The following is a 12,404-nucleotide window of genomic DNA, read 5'->3' on the forward strand; positions in this document are numbered from 1 at the left end:
AAGAGCAGTTAGCATGAAAATAGCGGTAGAAGACAGCTAGATATGCAACATTGCGGCGGTGAGAGAGAGGCTGAAGACAGTCAGTTAGAGGAGAGGAGTTGATGAGACGAAAAGCTTTTCATTCCACCCTGTCTAGAAGAGCAGTATGAGTGGAACCCCCCCAGACATGTGAAGCATACTCCATACATGGACGGATAAGACCCTTCTACAGAGTTAGCAGCTGGGGGGGGTGAGAAAAACTGGCGGAGACGTCTCAGAACACCTAACTTCATAGAAGCTGTTTTAGCTAGAGATGAGATGTGAAGTTTCCAGTTCAGATTATAAGTAAAGGACAGACTGAGGATGTTCAGTGTAGAAGAGGGAGACAGTTGAGTGTCATTGAAGAAGAGGGGATAGTTGTCTGGAAGGTTGTGTTGAGTTGATAGATGGAGGAATTGAGTTTTTGAGGCATTGAACAATACCAAGTTTGCTCTGCCCCAATCAGAAATTTTAGAAAGATCAGAAGTCAGGCGTTCTGTGGCTTCCCTGCGTGATATGTTTACCTCCTGAAGGGTTGGACGTCTATGAAAAGACGTGGAAAAGTGCAGGGTGGTATCATCAGCGTAGGAGTGGATAGGACAAGAAGTTTGGTTTAGAAGATCATTAATGAATAATAAGAAGAGAGTGGGTGACAGGACAGAACCCTGAGGAACACCACTGTTAATAGATTTAGAAGAACAGTGACCGTCTACCACAGCAGCAATAGAACAGTCAGAAAGGAAACTTGAGATGAAGTTACAGAGAGAAGGATAGAAATCGTAGGAGGGTAGTTTGGAAATCAAAGCTTTGTGCCAGACTCTATCAAAGGCTTTTGATATGTCCAAGGCAACAGCAAAAGTTTCACCAAAATCTCTAAAAGAGCATGACCAAGACTCAGTAAGGAAAGCCAGAAGATCACCAGTAGAACGGCCTTGACGGAACCCATACTGGCAATCAGATAGAAGGTTGTGAAGTGATAGATGTTTAAGAATCTTCCTGTTTAGGATAGATTCAAAAACTTTAGATAAGCAAGAAATTAAAGCAATAGGACAGTAGTTTGAGGGATTAGAGTGGTCAACCTTTTTAGGAACAGGTTGAATGTAGGCAAACTTCCAGCAAGAAGGAAAGGTAGATGTTGACAGACAGAGCTGAAAGAGTTTGACTAGGCAAGGTGCAAGCACGGAGGCACAGTTTCGGAGAACAATAGGAGGGACCCCATCAGGTCCATAAGCCTTCCGAGGGTTTAGGCCAGCGAGGGCATGGAAAACATCATTGCGAAGAATTTTAATATGTGGCATGAAGTAGTCAGAGGGTGGAGGAGAGGGAGGAACAAGCCCAGAATCCTCCAAAGTAGAGTTTTTAGCAAAGGTTTGAGCAAAGAGTTCAGCTTTACAAATAGATGTGATAGCAGTGGTGCCATCTGGTTGAAGTAGAGGAGGAAAAGAAGAAGAAGCAAAGCTATTGGAGATATTTTTGGCTAGATGCCAGAAATCAGGAGGGGAGTTAGATCTTGAAAGGTTTTGACATTTTCTGTTAATGAAGGAGTTTTTGGCTAGTTGGAGAACAGACTTGGCATGGTTCCGGGCAGAAAAATAAAGTGCACGAGATTCTGGTGATGGAAGGCTTAAGTACCTTTTGTGGGCCACCTCTCTATCATGTATAGCACGAGAACAAGCTGTGTTAAACCAAGGTTTAGAAGGTTTAGGATGAGAAAAAGAGTGAGGAATGTACGCCTCCATGCCAGACACTATCACCTCTGTTATGCGCTCAGCACACAAAGACGGGTCTCTGACACGGAAGCAGTAGTCATTCCAAGGAAAATCAGCAAAATACCTCCTCAGGTCCCCCCAACTAGCAGAGGTAAAACGCCAGAGGCACCTTCGCTTAGGGGGATCCTGAGGAGGGATTGGAGTGATAGGACAAGATAAAGATATGAGATTGTGATCGGAGGAGCCCAACGGAGAAGAAAGGGTGACAGCAAAGGGAAACATTCAGTGAGGTCACAGCTGGGTTTAATGATAAGTTCACAGCACCCCCTGAACAGTGCTTTAGACCTCACTGGGAGTAATTATCGTTTCGGCAGGTGTCTACTGCCTCCTCCTCATCATCATCTTGATGTCACATGTGTGTGTGTGTGTGTGTGTGTGTGTGTGTGTGTGTGTGTGTGTGTGGGGATTATGGATGACTGGGTGTGGTAGGCATCTTAGTTCAGACAACTAATCACATTAGTATTGAACCAGTAAGTTACCCTCCTTATAAAACATGACAAACAATCAACAGATGAGAAGAAATTTAATTCGATGAAAACTCAACAATGCTGCAGCTTATTTGACTACTGACTATAACTTCAGACCATTTACCTGGCTTTCGTAAAATTATGACTGCAAGATAAGATTTCTATGTGTGTGTGTGTATATATATATATATATATATATATATATATATATATATATATATATATATATATATATATATATATATATATATATATATATATATATATATATATATATATATATATATATATATATATGCGTGTGTGTGTGTGTGTGTGTGTGTGTGTGTGTGTGTTTGTGTGTGTGTATGTGATATATATATATATATATATATATATATATATATATATATATATATATATATATATATATATATATATATATATATATATATATATATATATATATATATATATATATATAAAACTGAATTCTGATTTTAAGCTTTCTCAAGGTTAATATTGCAAATATGGACATCATAAACTAAATAGTTGACTGAGTTCATCTCCATACCTCAGCATGGTGCTCTTCATTCTGCTGCAAGAGGTCAACACAAAGCTCTGCCAGGTGGATTAGGTCATCCAATTTCCTGCTAGCTGACACAGCATTCTCACCACTTAGATCCTCTGTGGAAGGAAAAAATAATAATAATTACATAATTAGTGTAAATAGCCATACTGTTTAAATTTCAAAGCATAGTTAATGTGTTTTTTGTAGACAAAGGTGTTTTTCCTCCTCCCTGGCTCAATTTTTATCATGTGCCAGTGATGTCATAGATTTTGATGCATATTTAGGATACAAAAGGATGGATTGCTGATATGACTTTGAATTCCCATACTTACTGCTGAGTTCAGCACCTGTTATGTTTCCAATATTTGCAAGAATCTTTCATCATAATCACATGCAGTCACCACATGTTCATATAAAGATACAGAAATTAATGAAGATGGTAAAAGTGTCAGAAAGGAGTAGTAAGTGCAGTGATATAATATTGTATCATCTATGGGATGTCAGGATGAATCTCTAGTAGCAGGCAGATGAAAGGGGAAGAGTGGCAGCCAAGGTATTTATTTTTAAGAACTTATAAACCAGAAGCTCAGTAGGAGAATAAACAGAGCCAGAGATGGAAATGTCTAGTGCAGGTGTTAGCACAAAGAGGACAAGGAGAGCTGTCTCAAAAATCCAGGAGTAGGTCTACAAGTAGACCAAAAACCAAAATACATTCACTGATCTTCTTTTGACTGTTAACACTTTACAGTCAGCAACATTCGGGGTTAGAACTCCTGCCAATGAAAGTGTCACATTGCACAAACTGGCAACTTGCTCCTCCTTGGTCTGAAAAAAAAATCTGCTGGAGAAAATAAATATATGGCAACTTAGGTTAGTTCATTGTATGCTTTTGAGAGCACAGAATAACTGATTCAGTGTCTGATGTATTAACTTAAGGGAAAGTTATGTTTGCTTTAAACAAAGTGTTCTAATGAGGTGATGTGCTTTGCTTGGAAAATATACTGGCCATGATTACAGAGTATGAATGTTAAGAGTTTCATTAGAATGGTGAAATGAACAGAAAAATAAGCTATATAACTATTGGCAGTGAAAAAGACTGTGAGTGCATTGGTGAAGAAATGGAGCAAAGAGGGACATGAGGATGGTGGTGGGCTTCCCCAAAATGTTTGACAACACCACGCATAGTATGAGGAGACAGTTAAAGGCATATCCTCAACTTAAATAAAAAAAATAAATAAATAAAATAAAATAAAAAATATTTTGAGGCAACCCACCACCACATTTGTGGTGAGGCACATTCTCATGTTGCTCATCACTCTATTTCTTCAACACACTCAGAGTATTTTCATTGCCAATAGTAATATGGCTTATTTTTCTATTCATTTAACCATTCTAGTGAAACCCTAACATTCATACTATATAATCCTGGCATGTATATTTTCCAGGCATTGCAGATCACCTCAGTAGAAAACTTTGTTTAAAACAAACACAGGCATTTTGTTAGCCAAAGATAGGAGCAGTCACAAAAGATAACTTTCCCTTATGTCAATGTATCAAACACTGAATCAGTTATTCTATGTTTTGAAAAACATATGAGGCTAACTTAAGTTGCCATGTAGTTATTTTCTACTGGCAGATTTTTTCAGATCAAGGAGTGAGTTGCCAGTTTGTGCAATGTGATGCTCTTGTTGACAGGAGTTCTAATTGTGAAAGTCGCTTATTGTACATACAATAACCTTTCAATTGCACAAAATCCTTTACATATAATAGTCCTTTAACAGTACATAGCATTTACATATAATAATATTTCAACCAAACAAAACATTTACAAAGTATTTACAAAGAATTATCCTTAAGCACCACATTTCTATAAACAATCATATAATAGTACTCAACAATGAAGTTTACTGGGTGACGAGACTGGCAAACTACAAGAGCATGAAATGTATCCCCAGCCTGGACATGGTACATCATATGGCAGTAAAGTTTGTTCACATCAACTTTGTACCTGCTTCTATGTTTATCTATTTATTTTTTGTTTTATTATGAACAAGAAAAAGACATTATCTCCTGATACTCTCACAAACTGCACAAGCAATGGCATTTGGTGACCAAACTGTGAAGGTGTGGGTGAAATTTTTATGACGATGTAGGAGAGGAAAGTAAAAGAATCATATTAGACCACAGTCTCTGCCCTTTAGGCATCATGTTTAGCAATATATTTCCAACTCTATACAACAAATGCCATACATTTGTCTGCTAAAGAATGCATATAATTTTTGATTAGTGGCCAGCACATTATTAAAGGCACTTCCTTAAATGTCTGTTTGCACTTCAATTCTGTTCTAGGCATTACCTGAGCCTCTTGTTATTCAAAGTATACTTCATAGTGGCAAAACTGAGATGGCCCATATTTTTTGCCTTAAAATAATGTTACACCAGGGTTATGGGTGTGGCCAGTGTGCCAGTGTGCCAGTGTGGCAGCACTGTTGGAGGTGGCAGCACTGGGAGAGGCGGGAAGGCAGAGAGAGCAGAGACGTGTTGCCTGAGAGGAAGCCAGTGTGTGCCTGCCTGCTTTGGAAGTGTTTCCTTGCCTGTTGAGTGCCTGCCGTGCCCTGGGAGATCTGTGGTGCCCCTGTGAACTTGTAAAGCAGTGTACTTGCGGAGGATTTGTCAATAAATCTAGGAAATAGTGCCCGTGTTTTCCCTTGTGCCCCGGCCTCGTGTGTATGTGCATTGTCCCGGCGTTCAGAGTGTGACTTATTTGAGGCCCCGCTGCTCTAGTTTCTCGACCCGTGCCTGTGTGGATAACACGCCCTCCCGGAGTGAGGGGTGGGCGCAACAAGTCGTGTCATAGAGTGGGATCCAGGGAACAGTGAGCAGTGAGACTGTGAGTCATCATGGAGTCACAAGATGACCACCATGACAGGGCCGAGGGCAGCTCGAGTGAGGTCAAACCAGGCCAGATGGACTTGATTGCTGCCATGCTGGCTGGTATGAGGCAGGAAATGGCAGTGGACCGTGAGCCACAGGCTCAGAGTGCACGTGAGCAGGTTGAAAGGACCGATCAGCTGGCACGTGAGCAGGCTCAACGGGTGGATGACCAGGTCTGCCATCTTGAGGATGTGCTACAGAGCAGCCTTGTGCCCTTGAAGGCGGAAACACAGCAGTACACCAACCAGGCTTGCCACAGTGTCAGGAATGAACTGCTGGACAAGGTGCAGACTCTGGAAGGTGAGGTCCAGGGCCTGAGGGAGGAGATGAGGACGGAGAAGCAGCGGCGCGAGCTGGCAACAGCACGCACGGAGGAACAGGCAGCCCCATGTGTTCTGGTGGGAACCGCTGGGGTGGCGGACCTGCTGGGGCCTGTCTGGGGCCCTTGGAAAGAACCCTCAGCTCGGGGGCCTTGCAGTGTCATGTCAGAGCTGGTGGCTGCTTCAGGGGACTGGGGAGCCATCGGAACTCCTCCCTTGAGCCCAGCTGGTGGCAGGCTGGGGCTTAGTCAATCCCCCCCCCCCTTCTGCCACCATCATCCCCTCTGTCTCCCTTCCCCAGCCGCCCCGCCAGCTGCCCGCACAAGTTGCGTTCTCCACCCCTCAGTCCTTCGGCTTCCCAGCGTTTGGGGAAATGCAAGCTGGTGGAGTATGACAGGAAGGTAGCCTGGGAGGCTTACGTCGCCCAGTTCGAGATGCTAGCCTTTGCCCAGGGCTGGAGCAAGGCTGAGAAGGCGCTTCAGTTGGCAACAGTACTGCGAGGCCCTGCTGTGGAGGTCTTGGGGCACCTGCTGCCAGCCCAATGCGCCTGTTATGGAAGTGTGGCAGAGGCCCTTCAGCGCCGCTTCAGGCACCACCACCAGGCCGAGGTGTACTGGGCTCGCCTGAAGAAGAGGACTTGGGAGTGGGGCGAGACGCTGTCCCAGTTGGCGCAGGACGTGGAGGCATTGGTAAGAAGGTCGCATCCCGCGGCCCTGGAAGAAATGATTGTGGTGCTGGCCCGAGATTCCTTCATTGATGCCCTAGATGACCAACAGCGGCAAATCTACGTCAAGCAGGTGCACCCTGGGGACCTGCAGGTGACGCAGGCAAGGGCCTTGGAGTTTGAGGCCTTCCTGAAGATGACCAGTGGCCAAGGGGCAGCCGCCCAATCCTGCTGTGACCTCCGAGGAGGGAAGGCGAAGGTGGAGAAGGAGCCACCACCGAGGAAGGCAAGCCCAGATGGTTTTCGTGGCTCATGTTGGGGCTGTGGTGAGAAGGGACACAGACGCAGTCGATGCCTGAGGGAACGAAGGACGCGTTCTCTCGACTGGCTGGATTCTGATGCCTTTCAGCCTTGCTGCAAGGACTGTGGCAAGTCTGGCCACCGCCCCAGTGCCTGGCCCAAGCCAAAGGAAGTGGTGCAGGCGGGAATCTCGGACAGGCTGGAGAAGGGGGCCGAACCCCAGCCATCCTCAGTCCCCGGGCCCTGCCCTGTGTAAGCTGTTGCCGGACAACTAGTGCGATGCAGGTGGAGGGCTCAGTGGACGGGAACCCATGCCGCCTGACAGTGGACACTGGGGATGAGAAGACTTTGGTGTGGCCTGACATGCTGGCTGCCACTTGAGTCCAAGATGTGCCACAAAGGCTGTGTGGCATGACAGGGCACTGTGTGCAGCTCAAGGGCCCAGTGGACATTCGTATTAGTGTGGGCAGCACTGTGGAGCGGCTGCCGGTGTACGTCGCTGACTTTGATGAACCATGTCTGCTGAGACTCGACTACCTGATGCAGAGTAAGGCTTGTGTTGACCTTGGACGGAAGCTGGTGAGGGAGTGGCCAAGAAGTGCCCTTGCTTCTGGAGGTTGGCTGTGCAGAGGTAGTTGTGGCTGAGAGAGGTCACCTTGCCCCTAGGATGGAGGCCAGAGTCCAGTGTCGACTGTCCAGAGCGATGCGTGGATTGGAAGGTGTGGTGGAGCCCACAGAAAACCTGTGACTGGCTGACGGAGTGGCAGTCGGGCAGAGCCTCGTTCAAGTGCGGGAGGAGTTAGTTAGAGGTGGCTGCTGTGAGGCCCCTGCCCGACTTCCTGGAGGATTTGGCTCACTGGAGTGCCTCTGACCTGACGGAGGCGCAGATGGAGAAGGTGCGCCACACCCTGGCTCAGTACGTAGACATCTTTAGCATGGGTGTCATGAACATGGGCTGCATGGGGTTGGTGAGGCACAGCATCAAGATGGGAATTAGTGCGCCCATCAAGAGCCAGCCCCGACATATCACACTAGCCAGGTGAGAGGAGATGCAGCACACCATCAATGAGTTGGCAGCGCAGGGGGTGACTGAGCAGTTGGACAGTCCGTGGTCATCAGCGGTAGTCCTGGTTAAGAAGGACGGCATGCAGTGCTTCTGTGTGGACTACGGGGCACTGAATGACGTGACTGCCAAGGACTCTTACCCCCTGCCGAGGATTGATGACATGCTCGACACGCTGGTGGGGGCCAGGTGGTTCTCCACACTCGACCTGAAGCTGGGTTACCACCAGGTGGAGATGGCAGAGGAGGACAAGCCCAAGACTGCTTTCTCCTTCGGTCAGGGCTTGTGGCAGTTCAATGTCATGCCCTTTGGTCTCTGCAACGCCCCTAGTTGTTTTGAGCGTATGATGGAGAGGGTGTTTGGAGCGGCTGGAGGAGGTTCTGCACTGGCTGAGGAAAGCCAACCTCAAGCTCAGCCCCAAAAAGTGCTCTCTCTTTCAGTACGAGGTGCCATTCCTGGGGCATGTCGTTGGTCGGGACAGTGTGTGCACCAATCCGGAGAAGGTAGCAGTGGTGGAGAAGTGGCCCATCCCCACCAACGTGGCGGAAGTCAGGAGCTTCTTGGGCCTGTGCACGTACTACCATTGTTTCATGCAGGACTTTGCCAGTGAGGGCTCTCGCCGAAACTCCAGAGCCCCTGGGAGGGGCCATACATGGTGGAAACTCCTCTCTGATGTCACGTATCAGATTTGCTGGGGACAGAAGTGACCGTCTGTTGTCCACGTGGACCGGCTGTGGCGTTACCATGGTTTGGGCCGCTACTCCTGGGGCCATGGCGGGGAAGATGAGGATGTAAGCCCCAGCAGCAGCGACGAGGAGGTGGCAGGGGCTGCCCGAGATGGGAATGAGCGTGGAGCAGGCAGCACAGCAAATGACAGTGGTGACATTGATCCTGAACTTAGGGCTAGAGACGCCCCCCCCTGAGTGGCGCTGCTGACTCGCCACAGCCCACGCCTCCACCACCACAGCGACCTCGGCGGCAGAGGCGTAGAACAGGGTAGATGAGAGACTTTTGTGATGTTCCTGAGCATTAATTTTCTTTGTGTATTTCATTTATTTATTTCCACTTATTTTCTTGTATGTATGTGTGTGTGTCATGGCAGCCGGGTCATCTGACTTGTAGGGGGGGGATAATGTTACACCAGGGGTATGGGTGCGGGCGGCAGCACTGGGAGAGGTGGGAAGGCAGAGAGAGCGGAGATGTGTGGCCCTAGAGGAAGCCAGTGTGTGCCTGCCTGCTTTGGAAGTGTTTCCCTGCCTGTTGAGTGCCCTGTTGAATGCCTGTCATGCCCTGGGAGACTTGTGGTGCCTCTGTGAACTTGTAAAGCAGTGTACTTGCGGAGGATTTGTCAATAAACCTAGGAAATAGTGCCCATGTTTTCCCTTGTGCCCCGGCCTTGTGTGTGTGTGTGTGTGTGTGTGTGTGTGTGTGTGTGTGTGTGTGTGTGTGTGTGTGTGTGTGTGTGTGTGTGTGTGTGTGTCCTGTCCCGGCGTTCAGAGTGTGACTTATTTGAGGCCCCACTGCTCTAGTTTCTTGACCCATGCCTGTGTGGATAACATGCCCTCCCGGAGTGAGGGGTGGGTGCAACAATAAACATATATGAAAATAAGAAAGATCAGTGAATGAACAAAGAGTAGTACGATGTCCCTGATAATCTTTTTCCACGGGAACAAAAAAAAATCTATGTGTGGTAAGCATTCCAATCACAGCAACATGCAACACTAAATACTTAAAACAATAAATTTCTTCAAGTTTACCATTCAGAGATATATTCTGATGGAAGAGTTCAAGGACAGTATAGATGAAGGGGAAGATAAAGACTGTTAAATATGCATGGATATGTGATTATATTCCAGTGTATGGGAAAACAAGGGAAGAAGTTCAATGACAATTATTAGGAGAGTGCTTAATAGGTTCTGAGACACTCATCCTTGTGCATGTGAATATGGAAGCTGGATGTGAAGAGATTGATGATTGATAAGATGTGTTTGGAGGAAATGAAAATGGTATTAGTAATAATGGTGGACATGTTAAAAATTAACAAGAACAGTAAAAAATTTAAGTATTTGTTCTTTCTTTTTCATTTTATGGATTCTATCACATATAATTATGAAGTTACAGATACTCGTATTTAAAAATATGCATTGAGTTTAAACTGACACCATTTTTTTTTTTCAATATGAAATAAGAAAAAATACCATTGGGCATGGAAAGACATAAAAATTATTGTGGAAAGTCCATAAAGAAAATGTAACAACAAAAATATATAAATGGGTATACAGTAAAATCCCTCTTATCCGGCATCAACGGGACTGCCGACATGCCGGATACTTGAATATTGCCGGATACTTGAATCGAAGTGAAATTATGTCCACAATCACCACCCTACACTCACGCTTCTTACCATAACAAAGATCAGCTCACACACACAGCTTCACACACACAGCTTCACACACATACGCCATCGTGGCGTAACGGGTAGCGCTCCTGACTGGGAGGCGGAAGGTCCCATGTTCGATCCCCCAGTAGGTGTTTGTTATTCTGTGGCGAAGCTCCTGCCAAAGATGTATATCGTATGCAGTTCAATCATGTCCACACTATGAAAGTGGTGAAGCTACGTAAATGGTGCAGCTTCTGCCAAAAAAGTATATCGTATGCAGTTCAATCATGTCCACACTGTAAAAGCGGTGAAGCTGCTGCCATGTAAATATATATATATACCATATATATATGTAAATATGTATACCATGTAAATCAAGACCCCTTCAGCGACTATCACTGTATTGTCTGCTGCCTCTTGATAAATAAACCTGATATTATTATTATTATTATTATTATCAGCTGATCTGATCAGCTGCTTAAGTGTAAGCACAACACGCTTCCTCTTTTCTACAACCTTAGGCATGATGAAGGCGTCAGGCGATAAACAGTGCACACGCGGGACTGAGTCACTGAGTAAACACAGTGCAGTGGGCCGTGGGTGGCGTGAAGCAGTGCACTCTGGTGGCGAGGGGAATTTTAATCGATTTTATGAGTACACATTGATTTTTTATTGATTTTAAGGCTCAGGGAAAAATGTGCCGGATGCTTGAAGCTGCCGGATACTCGAATGCCGGATGAGAGGGATTTTACTGTATTCATCATTCTACTGTCTGCCATCCTTGGACACTTGGTCTATTATATCCAATGCTTAATAAAAAGCAAAATGCTTATCTGTGTTTTTTTCAATATTAAAAAAATGAAGAATGAAGTCTTTCCTGTGGTTATGCATTGTACCTTTAATTCCTGAGTGTGAAATTGAAGGGAGAAGTAACCAGTAAGGGATATTCATAAACAAAACATGCTATCCCAGTTGTTACTACATACAGTACAAAGTAAAAAATAAATAAATAAAAAATAAATAAATAAAATAAATAGATAAATAAATAAAAAACAAATGAATAAAATAAATAAGTAAATAGATAAATAGTTAAATAAATAAAAATAAATAAGTAAATAAATAAAAATAAACAAATAAATAAATAAATAAACAAACAAATAAATAAATAAATAAATAAATAACTAGTTACTATAATTGTAGTAACCATGCAAAAAGCATTTACCTTGAAGGGTTGATTCACCACCTAGGGATTAAAAATATTTTACTTTAGCATTAGTCACTGAATCTTCATTTATGATGGAGAACACTATCTCATTAAAGGTAACTTCTTCAGCACAGAAAAAAAATCTGTTTTTTTTTTTATGTGAATGCTCATTATAGGAAAAGGAAAACTAAAGTCTATATTCATACTACTATAGTTATCAAGAGTAACAAACCCTCAATTCTGGTTTCTGCTGAGAGACGAGTGTAGTTGAGGAGAGCAGCATTTTCTAGGCACTTCTTAATCATGCCTCTCACTTCTTCAGGTGGAACTGGAGTAACTATATCCTTCATCAACACCTGCATACAAGAAATCAGCGTAATACATTTGTGTGAAATAACAGCCCATTTTGAAAGACATGTTCATCATTTCTTCTAGCTATTCCTAACAAAGTACTCACCCGTTCAAGTAAAGATAATGTGGCTTTAAGGGCACCTTCTGGTCGACCAAATGGGAAACAATACCTGTCAAAATAAAACATTTTGTTGAAACTGGAAAAGCTAGAAGTAGTTATTCATTGCTATTTACTCTCGTTGGTTGTTTAGAGAATTATTGGTTGCTAATATTTTGGTCATATGAAAACAATATTACTTTTGAGATTCTTCACTCCTCCAACCAAATAAATAACTAATGAAAAAAAAAAAAAAGAATCTATGAAATTTGCTTTTGTGTCTTAAT

The 12,404-nt window shown here is 44.3% G+C and overlaps 1 protein-coding gene across 7 annotated transcripts in view; it reads right to left on the minus strand.

The window, feature by feature from the left end:
* The window catches only part of LOC135098060 (calcium-dependent secretion activator-like), a 316,893-nt gene that overhangs the window by 141,236 nt on the left and 163,253 nt on the right, over positions 1 to 12,404 (minus strand). For 5 of the 7 annotated variants that reach the window (XM_064000265.1, XM_064000266.1, XM_064000264.1 and 2 more), the window contains exons 12-15: positions 12,127 to 12,190; positions 11,902 to 12,025; positions 11,688 to 11,708; positions 2,808 to 2,920 (exon numbers count right to left, since the gene is read on the minus strand). In XM_064000265.1, the coding sequence (XP_063856335.1) occupies positions 2,808 to 2,920; positions 11,688 to 11,708; positions 11,902 to 12,025; positions 12,127 to 12,190 (322 nt within the window). The remainder of the gene's footprint in view (positions 1 to 2,807; positions 2,921 to 11,687; positions 11,709 to 11,901; positions 12,026 to 12,126; positions 12,191 to 12,404) is intronic. The other 2 variants (XM_064000269.1, XM_064000268.1) reach the window with 1 other exon arrangement.

Source organism: Scylla paramamosain, unplaced genomic scaffold, assembly GCF_035594125.1.
Source record: "Scylla paramamosain isolate STU-SP2022 unplaced genomic scaffold, ASM3559412v1 Contig43, whole genome shotgun sequence".
Lineage (NCBI taxonomy): Eukaryota > Metazoa > Arthropoda > Malacostraca > Decapoda > Portunidae > Scylla > Scylla paramamosain.